The following is a 15,261-nucleotide window of genomic DNA, read 5'->3' on the forward strand; positions in this document are numbered from 1 at the left end:
CCCTGTCTGTCTCTTCGTCTGTCTCTTCACCTGCCTCTCTGTCTGTCTCTCTGCCTGTCTGTCTCTTCACCTGCTTGTCTCTTCGTCTGTCTCTTCACCTGCCTCTCTGTCTGTCTCTCTGCCTGTCTCTCTTCACTTGCCTGTGTCTTTGTCTGTCTCTCTGCCTGTCTCTTCATCTGTCTCCCTGCCTGTCTCTTCATCTGTCTCCCTGCCTGTCTGTCTCTTCACCTGCCTCTCTGTCTGTCTCTCTGCCTGTCTGTCTCTCTGCCTGTCTCTTTGCCTGTCCAGCAGCTGTAGAAAGTGGATTGTTGTGTGTATGAATGCAGCTCTGCTTTAATCTGGAATAGTTTGGTTTTCAAAAAATTCCTACTTTCTTCTGTTGTGTTTTTAGAGATGGCAAACTAATCTATCATAAACTATCGCCATATGAACGTTCTTCCTCAAAGTAGTGCTGAATGAATTCAGCATTTTCTTATAAATATATATTTATTTTCTTTATAGGATTTAAAGTTGCATTATTGAAGTGAAGGCAGAACTTCACACATGTGCAATAAGTTAGATACACAATTTTCCACTTGCTGTGTATATCCTGAGTGACAGATGTCTCATCCAATCAGAGGACAAGAATTCCATTCACAAACTATACCTACCTTTTCCACTTTGTCTGATTCGTCCTTGTGTTTTCGGATTTGTTATTTTGTTATGCACCGGACGTGTGGTCAGCTGGTGTGCGCGGCTGCCGGAGTTTATGGTCTCTGTGTCGAATAAAAAATAAACGATTGTTCCTTTGCCATGGGCTGATCTCTGACCTGTCTAAAGAGCTCCCATTAGCACAGGTTCCACGGTGGCGTCTGTTCTAAACGAGTCCATTATCACCTGCTGCTGCACTTTATTTATGAGCCACTGGAGCAAAGTGCCGAGTTTCTCCCGCGCTCATGACATGCCATTACTGCTGATCTACAGCCTCGCGTGTGTGTGTGTGTGTGTGTGTGTGTGTGTGTGTGTGTGTGTGTGTGTGTGTTACAGAAAACACGTTCCGGTTATTCTTTTTATAGTATAATAATTTATTTGACATACTGGTGAAAAATGTCATGATTGTAAGCGCAGGTTTTATCCAAATAGATTTGGATTTAAAAAGAGCCTCACACTGATTCTCCATGTGACTCGACTCGGGTCTTTTTTTATTTAGTTCTGCTTGCCGGATTATTTATTTATTTATTTTTTTAATATTTGTTAGCGCTGCAGGTCAGCAGAAAAAAACTGCGGAGTTTGTCCTCGGTGGACTCGGTGTGTGCATAGGAGGAAGAGAAGGAAGGACAGCGGAGGTGAAATGAAGGTGAATGAACAAAAGTGTGGAGTGAGGATACGAGCAAAAATGTGCTGAGGAGCTTAAAAACACAGAGAGATGAACAGCACTATCATGCAGGACAGCCGTCCACTCCAGGGAAATTGATTTCAGGTATTAAAAAAAAAAGTGAGCAGGACGAAAGAAAATAAAAGGTAGCTGAAACATCATGGTGCAGGACGGGTTTCTGAGCTCAGGGTCGAAGGTCACGTGATGTCGTTTTCAAGAATAAAAATCTCACCGCTCTCAGGAAGTGTGTGTGTGAGAAAGGACTGTTTAAAAAGAAAATTTTGGAATATACAGAAAAATAATTTCTCTCCCTGAGTAAATGCAGTTACAATCTACATGAAATTATTAAACTGAATCTTTACCCTTGTTAGCAGTCTCAGGGTCTATGAATATGCAAATCTGGACATGCCCACATCTCATAAGATAAAAGGTGGTGTTGATCTGAATGACACCTGAAATTATAAGATGACAGAGTAAGGCTGACGAGGACGGTGAAACGGCTGAAAATGATGGACACAGGATTTAGGTCCTGATGGAAATCCTAATCCCTTCTGAATAGGGCTAAAGAAGGCGTGCGGTGCTGCTGAGGATTATTTCAGCTCAGACCTGCGCCCTTGTCGAGCAATCTGCAGCTGCTTCAATTCAGAAGCAGGAACTTTTGACTTCTGTGTGGTCAAGCTAAAACGTTGGGAAGAAAAGACGGGCGTGTCTGTGTCTTTATATTTTTCTGGGGCTGGATTACACTGAGGTGTAGAGTCAGTGTTCTAGATCTAACATGAACATGATGATGGAGCTGAAGCTTGTGTGTGTGTTTGTGTTTACAGTATAAACGGCATTTAAAGGGAAGAAAATCTGCTTTGTTCCTGCTGATGGTGTGACTGTGCAAGCAGTCATTTTGTTCTGACGACGAGGAAACCGTTCCTGAGTATGAGTGTAGAGTTTTGGAGAGAGAAAATTCTGAGTTATGAGATTTAATTGATGCAGGAGGCACATTACAGCAGGAGGACAGAACATTTACCAGAAAAGTTCATCCCTAAAGTGCTCCTGGTGGAGAGGATGAGTTCCATGAGGTGCAACAAACAGTATTTCTAATTGACTGCAGGTACACTATACTGCCAAAAGTTTTCAGTCCCTTCCTGTTCCAACATGACTACACACCAGTGACCAAAGCAAGGTCCATAAAGACATGGATGAGTGAGTTTGGTGTGGAGGAACTTGACTGGCCTGCACAGAGTCCTGACCTCAACCCCATAGAACACCTTTGGGATGAATTAGAGTGGAGACTGTGAGCCAGACCAAAACTGAGACGTCTGCCTTTACATGTACATGAATGTAATATGGAGTTGCCCCGCCCTTTGCACCTATAACAGCTTCAACTCTTCTGGGAAGGCTTTCCACAAGGTTTAGGAGTGTGTTTATGGGAATTTTTGACCATTCGTCTAGAAGAGCATTTGTGAGGTCAGACACTGATGTTGGACGAGAAGAAGGCCTGGCTCGCAGTCTCCGCTCTAATTCATCCCAAAGGTGTTCTGTTTTTCAATTTTTATAGAACCAAATAATTTCATTAGGAAATAGCAGAGGGAGGTAAAAGGGATGTAAGAGGGAGGTAAGGTAATCCAAAATGTAATCCCACACCCAGAATTCATACAGCTGTGCGACAGTGCTGTTTCTACCACTGTGTGCTTTCCAGAGACGTAGCAGTGGGGCTCATATATAATAATAATAATAATAATAATAATAATAATAATAATAATAATAACACCTTCCAGTTTAGGCTACACCCATTTTCATGTCAGATAGGGTCAGTACACCTCTAATGAATCAAGAGTTTCAGGCTCTGTGTGTGGGAGAGAGAACCTATAGGATCATGTAAACACTGCAAGTTATTTCTGTAGCGTGCAAGACATTCACACTGACAGCGTTTCTGCTCCAGCTTCAAGACTAATCCCTCATTTCTCCTTCATCATGGATCATTCATCACTCTGCAGCATGTTTTATTCATCAGCACTCGCTCGGCACTTCACTAAACACACACTCGCACAACACCCAGGGTTCAGGTTTTAAAGAGAAGATGCTGGTTTGATCACACTTTCACTTCTGGCTTAGGGTTTTTACTTTCAAACCTTTTTGTTTTTATTTTAATCTTAAGAAAGGTTTGTTTCTCTGTATTTTCTCTGATGTTTATGATATCGGCCATTTTCTCTGCAGCACAGCTGTTTATTTTTTGTATGTTTTATTAAAACTGCTCTACTGTTTTTAACATGAACTGTATATGTTAAACATAGCAATGCATCTCACACACACACACACACACACACACACACACACACACACACACACACAGTGCCAGACTGTTAATTAACAGATCTAATGTAAAGAACCTGTTTTCATCCCAGACGAGCTCCGATCAGACTGTTTTGCCGTCTCCCTGTGGAATTAGAGTTAATCACTTCGCCTGATTGTGCAAAACACCATTTACACACACACATACACACACACACACACACACACACACACACACACACACATGCAGAGTGACTGTGTTGCATGCTGCTGCTTCCACACTGTTTTTGCTCCTGTGAATTTTTCACTAAATTGTGACTGGAAGACTAAAAACAATAATACTGCCCCCTCTCCCCTGACACGCGCACACACACACGCACACACACGCACACACACACATGCACACACACACACACACATGTGTAAATACACATCAGTATTTCTCCCCAGCTGCCTGTTATGCTGATACAGGACATCATGATAGAAATTACTGCTTTAACTATTTTCCTTAAATTGTTGATGTTTCTAAGCTTTCTTTCTTCGTCTTTCATCTCTCTTCTTTCGTCATCCATTAAAGGCCATCAGAGTGTGTGTGAGAGAAAGATTCAGAAGTTCCCTTTTTAAGCCGATTTAGTAGCTGGTGTGTGTTTCCTGGCCTGTGTCACAGTTAACGGTCACAGCAACAAGATTTATGGCTTTAATTTATTGTAATTTATTTAAATGAGGGTGGTGTTGAAGAGTCAGAACCCTTCATTTTCCTTCAGAATGTAATTCTGGAATGACTGACCGCCACAAACCCCGCCCCTTTCCCCATCTCACTTTTGGTTACTTCCTCCTGCCCGTTTTTATGGATTTAAAGAAAGTATGTTATTAAATTATGTAGAATATTATTTTTGAACCAGTTTTTAACGTTTTAATTTTTTTTAATTTAGATTATTAGATTTAGAGTATTAGTGTAAAGTTACAAAAAAACACAAATTAAATGTTAAAATATTAGAATATTATATTAGTACTGCTTTTTAATACTTTGCGATTTAATTTGTTTTTAACAGAAGTATTGTTTCACTATTTTTTATGTAAAATATTTTTCATGTTCTTGAATTTTAATTTGATTTGGAAGATTTAGATCCTGGAATCTCTGTGTAATGCAGAACGTGTGTGTGTGTGGTTAGTGTGGATAGATGTAGCGATGGATGGAGGGATGGTAACCAGGCCACCTCTCATCATTTCTTCAGAGCTGATGTTCACTGATGATGGAGGTTTATTACACACACACACACACACACACACACACACACCCCTTCTCACACGGTGTAGTTACTTTGGTGTGAAGAGAGATTTTTTTTCTTTTTTTTATATTTTGAATGATCTCAGTCTGTAATGATTCTGGACACAGGTTAGAATGATCAGAGGAAGAGGACTGATCAGAGCAGGAAGTTCGTCTCTGTGGCTTTATTTAAACAGGAAACGTTTGTTTCTGGAAGCTTCTCTCTGAGGAACCTCGTGTCCTGTGCTGTGTGTTTGATCTCATGATTGGATGTGATTTCTGTTGTTTCTCTAGCTGTTTCTGTGTAACATCAGCAGGGTGTGTTTTATTCTCATTAATAACATGTCCATCAGCTCAGCAGGACACCTGGACACTTTCAGAAGGATGAGTCTTAGCAGTCTGCAGTCTTTAGAACTGTTATGGGTTCTTCTGTTCCTCTGAAAAGTATTTATTTATTTATTTATTTATTTTTTAAGAAAGTCAGATTGACAAGGCTTCATTGCTCAGGGTTCCTGAAATTGTTTCTTCTGGAGAACCCTTTCAAATTCTGTGTAGAGTTTCTGGAACAGTTCTGTTCAGAACCCTCTCCAGTCTTCTCTACCATGTTACCATTTCAAGACTGTAACATGAAGTAAAAATGATCAAAAATTGATTCATTATTTATTTTGTTTGTTTGTTTTTCTATCCTTGCATATTTGTCCCTCTTAATCATTTCCGATCTCAGATTTAATATACGAGAAGTTCACTTTAGTACATTTTCACATATAGTACATTTAGGCTAAATTCACCCCAACAGATTCACTCTTCCTGTCACACACAGTTTCAGGCTGTAATTTATATTGTGTGTGTGCTTTAGAAAATCTAAAACCTTTAAAATGATTTTTTTTGTCCTTGTGGAGAAACCCTGCAGCTTCCCCTTCATAAATGTTCCGAGCAGAACCGTTTTATTTTTGGATGATAAAGACCCTTAAGTTTCACTTCTGATAACACAGAAATAATAGTGTTCATTTGTGAACAGTTATTGTAGGTGACGTTGTCATGTTTACACACAGGGTTCAATTTAATAGTTTTTTTCCCCAAAGCTTTTGTAGAGTCGGACATTTTTGCTCTATTTTAAGAAAGTGTGTGTGTTGTAGGAACTAGCAGACTTGCGTCACATCCATACGAAGGTAAAGAAGCAGTACCAGGAGAAGACAGCTGAGCTAGCACATGCTAACCGGCGGGTGGAGCAGCATGAAGCAGAGGTGAAGAAGCTGAGGCTGAGGGTGGAGGAGCTGAAAAAGGAGCTGGGGCAAGCAGAGGACGAGGTTAGAGTACTATTAGCGAAAACTCTGGCCTCAACAACACAATCCCCGTCATTAACGTGTGATCTTCAGAAACATCGAGGATTTTTAGTTGGAGTTCATTTCTGTAACACAATAATAACTAACTTAGTAACTAAACTAACTAAACACATCACTAGTAGTTCAGGTTAACATAACACTGCAGCTACCTTGTTAAAATAATACACAAGACCACCTGTCAATCAAATGAGCAATTAAAGCAAATGAGCTCGCCCACTAATACTGATCTGTAACATTTGTGTGTGTGTGTGTGTGTGTGTGTGTGCGTGTGTGTTGAAGCTGGATGACTCTCGTAACCAGACCAGGAAGTTGCAGCGATCTCTGGATGAACAAGTGGAGCAATCAGAGAACCTTCAAGTTCAGCTGGAACATCTACAGTCCAGGTAAAACAACACACACACACACATCCCTGTAGCATTCTGTTTTGATCATTGACTCAGATTTCTCCTTTTCTCCATAGCTGACAGGGTGTTTTTGTAATGTCTAGTGTGCACTGTTTAGTCCTTTCACTACGCGTGCACAAGGTTTAGGAGCACACGCGCACACACACACACACACACACACACACAGTCACACTCCCTGCATTCTGGCTTGTGGCTCCCTGCAGCCAATCCTGAGCTGCCTAGCCATGGGTTACCGTAGTAACAGGGAGACTTGAAGCCTGAACACCCCACCACCACCACCATCAGGCACATGAGTCAAGACACACACACACACTGAGATTACATTACATACACAGTTTATTCACATAATTGAAGTATTTAGCATTTAGCAAAGCATTTTGTTTTAGCTACTGTCACTGTGAAAAATTAATTATTCATAGACAGACAGAAAGAGAGACCGAGTCAGAGAGAGACAGGTACAGGACAGACAGAGGGCAGTGGTAGCTCAGTGGTTAAGGTGCTGGACTATGTGAAGGTCATGAGTTTGAATTGCAGGACCACAAAGCTGCCACTGCTTAGCCCTTATCTGTTCAGGTGTATAAATGAGATAATTGTAGGTCACTCTGGATAGAGGGATCTGATAAATTGCTGTAAATGGATGAAAGACAGAAGAAGGAAATGAGTGTGAGAGAGAAAGAACATGAGCTGGTAGTTCAGGGTTCGATGTAGTCATGGCAATGCAGAAGAGGGCAGAGCCAGTCTCATGACAGATGGAGCATGTGTCCAAGGTTTCCATGGAAACCCAGAGTGGCCTGGCAGAGGGGGATTCTGGTTGGGGTTGTCACAGTGACCAAAGAGAAGAGGGTTTTATAGGGTCATAAAATGTAAAATTGAAACATCAATGTTTGGCCATTTGGGAGCTGAAAAAGAGTCGACTCTTATAGGCGAGTCGACTCACTTGGACTGATTCATCAACAAAGAAACAGGATTTTCCAGTTTTTGTAATATAATCTTGGACATAGAACATGTTTTTTTAAATTTTTTTTTTAATGGCTAAGGGAAAAAAATTTAAAACGAATACGCAGGGAATCAGAGAGAGATCACTGCCTGAAGCCATGCGTCACTGTGGGATTAACGTCTCTTTCACACACACTCTTCTCTTTGTGTATTCCTCTTTTTTGCCATCTCTTGAGTAAGCAGAACCTCACTAAGTGACCTCAATTGAAAAGCTTTTAGTGTTTTAGCGAGTAAGTGCGCTCAAAACTGCATAATGTGTAATTTAGCACCATTTAAACTCGGACGATTCCTGTCAGTGCGCCGCAATGCTTTTCTCTCAGGGAGACAGATCTGTCCCAAAGAAGTGCTATATAATTAATAATAAACACTGTGTGTGTGTGTGTGTGTGTGTGTGTGTGTGTGTGTGTGTGTGTTGCAATAAAATCCAGAGAGATGTGCTGGTGTGATGAAGTTACTGTCACCAAGATGATTGTTTTTCCTGTAACCGCACGTCCCCACAACGTACCAAGTGTTGGAGTTTTTAATGTAGTGAAGAACATCATGTTTATCTGTTTATAGTTATATGTAATGTTTTGGAACATCACTGAAGCATGTTCCTTCCTGTTGTGTCTTCCGTTACAGCAGCTCTAAACAGTCTTTCCCTCAGCAGTCTCTCTTTATTCTCTCTCTCTATCAGCTCTAAACAGTCTTTCCCTCAGCAGTCTCTCTTTATTCTCTCTCTCTATCAGCTCTAAACAGTCTTTCCCTCAGCAGTCTCTCTTTATTCTCTCTCTCTATCAGCTCTAAACAGTCTTTCCCTCAGCAGTCTCTCTTTATTCTCTCTCTCTATCAGCTCTAAACAGTCTTTCCCTCAGCAGTCTCTCTTTATTCTCTCTCTCTATCAGCTCTAAACAGTCTTTCCCTCAGCAGTCTCTCTTTATTCTCTCTTTAGATTAATAAGAGAAAAAATGAATCAGAGTTTGTTCCACATGTTACTGAGAAACACACAGAAGTGTAAACTCCTCTGTCCTGAAGATGTGGAGAACTTCAAGGTCCAGCTTCATCTCTGACTGACACACACACACACACACTCTGATGCACAGCACTGATACTGGAGACTCCTTACATACATCTCACACACACACACACACTCTGATGCACAGCACTGATACACACACACACAGATACACACTGATGCACAGCACTGATACTGGAGACTCCTTACACACACACATTCTGATGCACAGCACTGATACACACACACACAGATACACAGCACTGATACTGGAGACTCCTTACACACATGTTAAAATGCTAGTCTCCTTACAGAATACATGAATTAGCTGTTACTATAGAAACGGCTAACGTTTTTGAAGGAGTGCAGCTGATCTGTGGCTGGAAGTGGGAGTGGTTATTACTTTACTAGTGGGCGTGGTTAACTGGTGTTTATCTGGAAGTGGGAGTGTGTTATTGGTTGTGTGTGTGTATCCAGCAGGCAGGTATTGTAATGAAATGTCTCTGGAGGATTAAGACATCATTTCAGCAACAAAGTAGAATAGTGTAGAACGGATGGGTGTGTGTGTGCGTGCATGTGTGTGTGTTTAGTGAATTCAGCATGTTGTATTTCACCTTCTGTTTCGTTTTTGTCCCCTAATACACAGACATCAGACCAACTGCACAAAGACAGATTGCATTGTAAATGTAAATTAAAGTGGAATCATCACAAAACACACCTCGGTTCTCCTGACTCTCACACTAATAAATCATCCCGAGATATTTATCTGTTTTCACTGATTCACAGCGGCTCGGAGAACTCTCTGTGGTGAGGATGGAACTTCGGGAAGCCGAGATTAAAACCTCTCTTTATGGTTTCTGCTTTGTTTCATGAAAATGATGTCGACTTCAATGAAACTGCAAGAAAGCTGCACAAAGCACAACTTCACACTCCGGACGTTTATTTATTTAATTTATTTTAGACACACATGGTACTGAAATAACCCCACTGCATGTTTTTTGTATCCACTTAATCGTAACAAACCAGGGGTTTGTGGAATTGTGTAGTTTTTCTTCTCATGCTGCAGATTCAAAACATTATTTAGATCATCCTGAGGGTGATGAATGCAGTAGAGTAGTGATGTGTTGTTCAAGAGCGATATGTTCATTTTGAATGACTCCGTAATGTGACTCTGGAACACAATCAATGCATTCATTTCAAACGAATCCTTAATATGATTTGGTAAAATCGAGTTGTCTTGGAGAGCCATTTGTTCATTTGGAACGACTCCTTAATATGACTCATGAACAGTGAGTCATGTCAGGGAGCGATTTGTTCATTTTGAATGACTCCTTAATGTGACTGGGGAATGGCGAGTCGTCTCGGGGAGCGTTTTGTTTATTTCGAACATATCCTTAATATGACCCGGAAACAGCGAGTCGTCCCGGGAGCAAAAAGTTCATTTTGAACAAATCCTTAATATAACTCTGAAACATTTTGAACGACTCCTTAATATGACTCAGGAACAGCGAGTTGTCTCTGGGAGCCATTCATTCATTTTGAACGACACCTTAATATGACTCTGAAACAAGTCGTCTCAGAGAGCTATTTGTTCATTTTGTATTGACCGTGTCTGCGCAACATCTTTTAGGTTTTGTACAGGAAACATTTATTAGTTCATCTCCCGAGTCTATCATTCATCACGTGACAGCCTCATAGGCTTCGGCTATGCAATCTGTGACGGAAACAGACATGATTACCTCTCCCGAGTGTTCGAGTCTTTTGTTTGTTCATCATGTGATCAGTTCCTGGACAGGTATCTTACAGTCAGTAATACTAATGTAATGTATAATTATCATAAAATTATCAAAAGACGTGAATATTTTCTGAAAAATAGAGTTCTGTTCTTGTTCTTGTCAATCTGGTTTTGGCTATGGTTGATTTATAGTTTTGTCTTTTTCTAAACGTGATCGTTTGTCAGTAGACCTGTCCAGGTAATTGGCTATTAACATGTAACATTGGAAGTATATTCTGCTGAAATGAATGAAATGACTCGAAAAAAGATGAGTTCATTTTGCTGAACGAGATTCAAAGTTCAGTCAGTAAAATGATCCGAACTGCCCATGACTACAGCGGAGCTCCTCCTTCAGTACAGTCTCCACCTCAGAAACAGAAACCAAACACACTGACTACACCGTGTGTATTTCCACGACTAGAACCTTTTCTAGAAGCCAGGACCTTTTTGGTTTCCACCGGAGGAACCAGGTCTGAGGTTTTTTTTTGTCGTTCTTGTAGAGTGTTTGTTGATTAGCGCACTAGCAGTGTTGTGAAGAATTCAGGACTTTCTATACACTTTGAGAAGCTCAATTATTTGTTAATTAATGATAATCATTCCACATCTGACATTTCAGATCTTTCCAGAACATTTTAGATCACACCTTGATTTATATTTTTCATCTTCTTTGATAGGTTGAGGCGTCAGCAGAACCCGAGTCTGTTCGGGAAAATGAGGACGTCCTCGTCCTCGTCACGGTTCTGCCCCGATGACCCCGAGCGCCCGGCCAGCGACCCTGACGATGAGGAGGAAGAGCTGCAGATTCAGATCCCGTGATCCCCATCCCATGATATATGAACCATGACCTTTAACCTGTCAGGATCACACAGGACGGGTTCTGATGTGGAGCCGTGTCTGTGAGACACAGGGATGGTTCCTCTGTGGTTCCTGTGCAGACAGAGGAGCTGGAGGAGGAAGTGACATCAGCATCAAACACATTTCACACGCGTCATCTTCGGTTATTAATTCTTCTTCCGCTGAGCCGTGCTCTCGGACCCTCGGAGTTCTTTGACGCCGGGCAACGCTGTAAGCTCCAGTACTCTACAGGTGTGAGGGTGGAGTAGGTGGAGCTTGTAAGTGTTGGTTTCACTGAACATGAAAAACACCCAAGAATCTTCAGGATTTGATTTGTCTTTTGATTTGTCTTTTTAATATAAAGAGAGATACATTTAGGGTTAATCAGATTCCGTTTAGATTGTCAGACGTTTGCCCAATCAGCACTCCACATCATATCAAGCTCCGCCTACACGCCCTTGTTTATCAACTGTAGGTAACTGTTACTGTACTGTCCCAGTGTAAAAGTGATATAATTACACACTTCATCAGCTTCCTGTACCACTTTTTTTATTCTTTTTATACTACTTGGTAAAGAATGCGGTGTCGTGTCGTCGGTTCTGTGTGACGTTTTCTCCAGGTTAACACTCCTCTCCATCGTGATTGCCGTGTGTGTGTGTGTGTGTGTGTGTGTGTGTGTGTGTGTGTGTGTGTGTGTGTGTGCGCGCGCGCTCTGTTTTGGTGTTAGAGCTCTGACACACGTACCTTGCTTTAGGATTTGGGGGCGTGTCCTTCAGCCCTCTGTAGGTGACAGAACAGAAAGCGAGCCGTCTGATTGGCTGTTCAGATCATGTATCCTAAATATAGTCCTGATTTTGTGTTAATTACAAATTGAGTCGTTAGTTTTTCCCTTTAAGGTGTGTGTGTTCATGCTCCAGTGGGATTCTTGAACAGTGCTTCAGGCTTTTTGTTACCCTTTCAGTGGACTCTCTAGACTCCGCCCTGCTTGAGATTGACCGCGCTTTCCAAGTGTGTAAATTTGTCATCTCCATGCGATCGCATCATATCATGTGCTGTGACATTTTATTATTCTCACACACAGTGATGAGGTGATCAGTACTCAGATCAGTACTCATTAGATCAGATCAGTACTTGGATCAGTACTCAGATCAGTACTCATTAGATCAGATCAGTACTCAGATCAGTACTCATTAGATCAGATCAGTACTTAGATCAGTACTCAGATTAGATCAGTACTCAGATCAGTACTCATTAGATCAGATCAGTACTCAGATCAGATCAGTGATCAGATCAGTACTCAGATCAGATTAGATCAGTACTCAGATCAGTACTCATTAGATCAGATCAGTACTCAGATCAAAGTAGTACTTGGATCAGATTAGATCAGTAATCAGATCAGTACTCAAATTGGATCCGTGATCAGATTAGATCAGTGATCAGATCAGTACTCAGATCAGTAATCAGATCAGTACTCATTAGATCAGATCAGTACTCCGTTCAAAGTAGTACTTGGATCAGATTAGATTAGTACTCGGATTAGATCAGTGATCAGATCAGTACTCGTATTAGATTAGATCAGTACTCGGATTATATCAGTGATCAGATCAGTACTCGTATTAGATTAGATCAGTACTCAGATTAAATCAGTGATCAGATCAGTACTCAGATTATATCAGTGATCAGATCAGTACTCAGATTATATCAGTGATCAGATCAGTACTCAGCCCCGGTTGGTGTTGAGTTCTTTAGCGAGGTCCTGGTGTCACGGCTCTGACCTCGATCTCGGCTCCGTCCTGCTTTTATTGTTTAAGCCATAAATCGATTCTCCTCCTGGACAAACATCAACCACCAACAATGAGGACCAATACAGACTTACAGACTTCTTTTCTTCAGCCAGATGTTTTTACTCGTCCTTCTGATAAATATTTATATATTTTTTTGTTACATGAATTGTTCTGTATTACGTTTTTTGTATTTAGCATTATAAATATTAAGTGTGTATAAACACAGACTGTGTGTGTTATTGAGACTGAGCTCTCTATCTGTTCGTGAGAGAGAGAGAGTGTGAGTGTGTGTGTATTAGAGAGAGTGAGTGACCAGGTGTTCATTCAGTTCCACTTCCTGTTTAAAGGGGTTGGGGTTAGGGTTTAGGTGTTAAGGTTAGGGTTTAGATCAAATTTATTAAAAACATGTAATATGGGAAATTAAACCACTGCACAGATGTGAGAGCATTTCGAACCTCATGCTGAATCCTGGTGTGTGTTGCTGACTTGCTGGAGGTGTGTGTGTGTGTGTGTGTGTGTGCGTGTGCGTGCTGATCATCATGCTGACTCAGGTGTGTTAAACCCCATATGCTGTTCAGTGCTGGACTCCTGCAGTAAACACAGCAGTAACACCACCACCCTGAACACACACTCTCTTTTGTGTGTGTGTGTGTGTGTGTGTGTGTGAGTGAGTGTGTGTGTGAGAGAGAGCTGTAATGGTGTGTCATGGTGAGGTGGACGTGAGCAAACGGCGTTAACGTTTCAGCAGGAGACGAGAACACTGTAGAGTTCTGCACAAAACTCTTTAATCTGCCTTTTACATCTAAGATTTAAACATTTACACACACCATCATCATCATCACTACAGTAATGTAAAGGATTTGGGTCTTAGCTTCAGATGACTGATCTCAGGACAAAGGTTTTCATTGTGGTTTAAACTGCATGACTTTAGAACATTAACATAAACTTTATAAATAAGGAGATGTGTTTTATTTGTAATTAGAGGTCAGGATTTGTTCCTAATTAATCACCACAACTTCTGGGTTTCAGTTCAGCAGCATGTTTGTGGTGTTTGGGTTTAATGTCCTGTCCATATAGTAATGATGACACACACACACACACACACACACACACACGCGCGCAGTGTTACACTGTGACAGAATTTAATAAGTCGTAGTGTCGGTTATTCACACTGACTTTTATCTCCAGCACAACAAAAACAAAAGTCCTGAGAGCTCCTGTAATTACACACACACACACTCTCTGTTGTTCTTGTTCTCTCTCTCTCTCTCTCTCTCTCTCATTCTGTCTCTCTCTCTCTCGCTCGCTCGCTCTCTCATTCTCGCTCTCTCTCTCTGTCCCTCTTGCTCTCCGATGTAGATGATAATGACACATGTGGAGGTGAAACTGGAGCCACAGATGAGGAACAGATCTTTTACTGGCTCATCATTTCATCCCTACAGTAAATTAAAGGTGCAGAAGAAAAAGCTCAGAATGAAGAGCAGAGCAAAAGAGAGGAGAAATCCATCAGAAAAAACTTAAATCTAACAATTCTCAGTAGTTTTACTGTAAAAATCTATTTTATATTTGTGTACTTTTTATCTCCTTACTTTATTATTATTATTTATTCCTATATATTTTGTTCACTTTTGCTTGGCCACACCCACTAATCACCTGTTGTGTGTGTGTGTGTGTGTGTGTGTGTGTGTGTGCGCGCGCGCGCACCATTTTCCTCTCATGGAGCAGGTCTGTTAATCATCACACTGATGTTCCATTGCATGCTGTCCCACGCTGATGATGTCATCACAGCTGGACCTGGGTGAAATCCAGATGCTGTGCTTGTGCATCTACACATACACACACATTTACTTTATTTAAAACTAAGTTTAGAAGCTAAAGCAACAAATAAAAGCAGCTGAACTGTTGCTGGCAGTTACAAAAGTATTGGCACCCCTCATAGGAATAACTGTGCATGAGTCCATTACACCGCTCGCTACTTCACCAGGACACTGCGCTAATGTTTGTAAAAGCTTTATTAAACGCTACCTCACTAGCAGTTTGCTCACTAAGTTCACTTACAAGACAGCTAACGCTATAATGCTAGCTGTCTACCGTCTGTAATTAAAAGCAAATGTCAATAAGCTAGCATTAGCCTCTCTGCTCACAGATGTGTGAGAGAGAGCGTGAGCGCTGAGGCTTTAACTAAAGTTCTCTTCTCTCTCTTCATGACTTAGCCCACTTTAACGCTA

General features: G+C 41.2%; 1 protein-coding gene across 1 annotated transcript in view; it reads left to right on the forward strand.

Moving 5' to 3' along the window:
- ccdc102a (coiled-coil domain containing 102A) overlaps positions 1-13,258 on the forward strand; it is a 57,211-nt gene extending 43,953 nt beyond the window's left edge. The window contains exons 7-9 of the mRNA XM_058400926.1: positions 6,041-6,211; positions 6,527-6,630; positions 11,090-13,258. Of these exons, the coding sequence (XP_058256909.1) occupies positions 6,041-6,211; positions 6,527-6,630; positions 11,090-11,231 (417 nt within the window). The 3' untranslated portion in view covers positions 11,232-13,258. The remainder of the gene's footprint in view (positions 1-6,040; positions 6,212-6,526; positions 6,631-11,089) is intronic.
- The last annotated feature ends 2,003 nt before the right edge of the window (positions 13,259-15,261 follow it).

The sequence above is a fragment of the Hemibagrus wyckioides genome, linkage group LG10 (genome assembly GCF_019097595.1).
Source record: "Hemibagrus wyckioides isolate EC202008001 linkage group LG10, SWU_Hwy_1.0, whole genome shotgun sequence".
NCBI lineage: Eukaryota > Metazoa > Chordata > Actinopteri > Siluriformes > Bagridae > Hemibagrus > Hemibagrus wyckioides.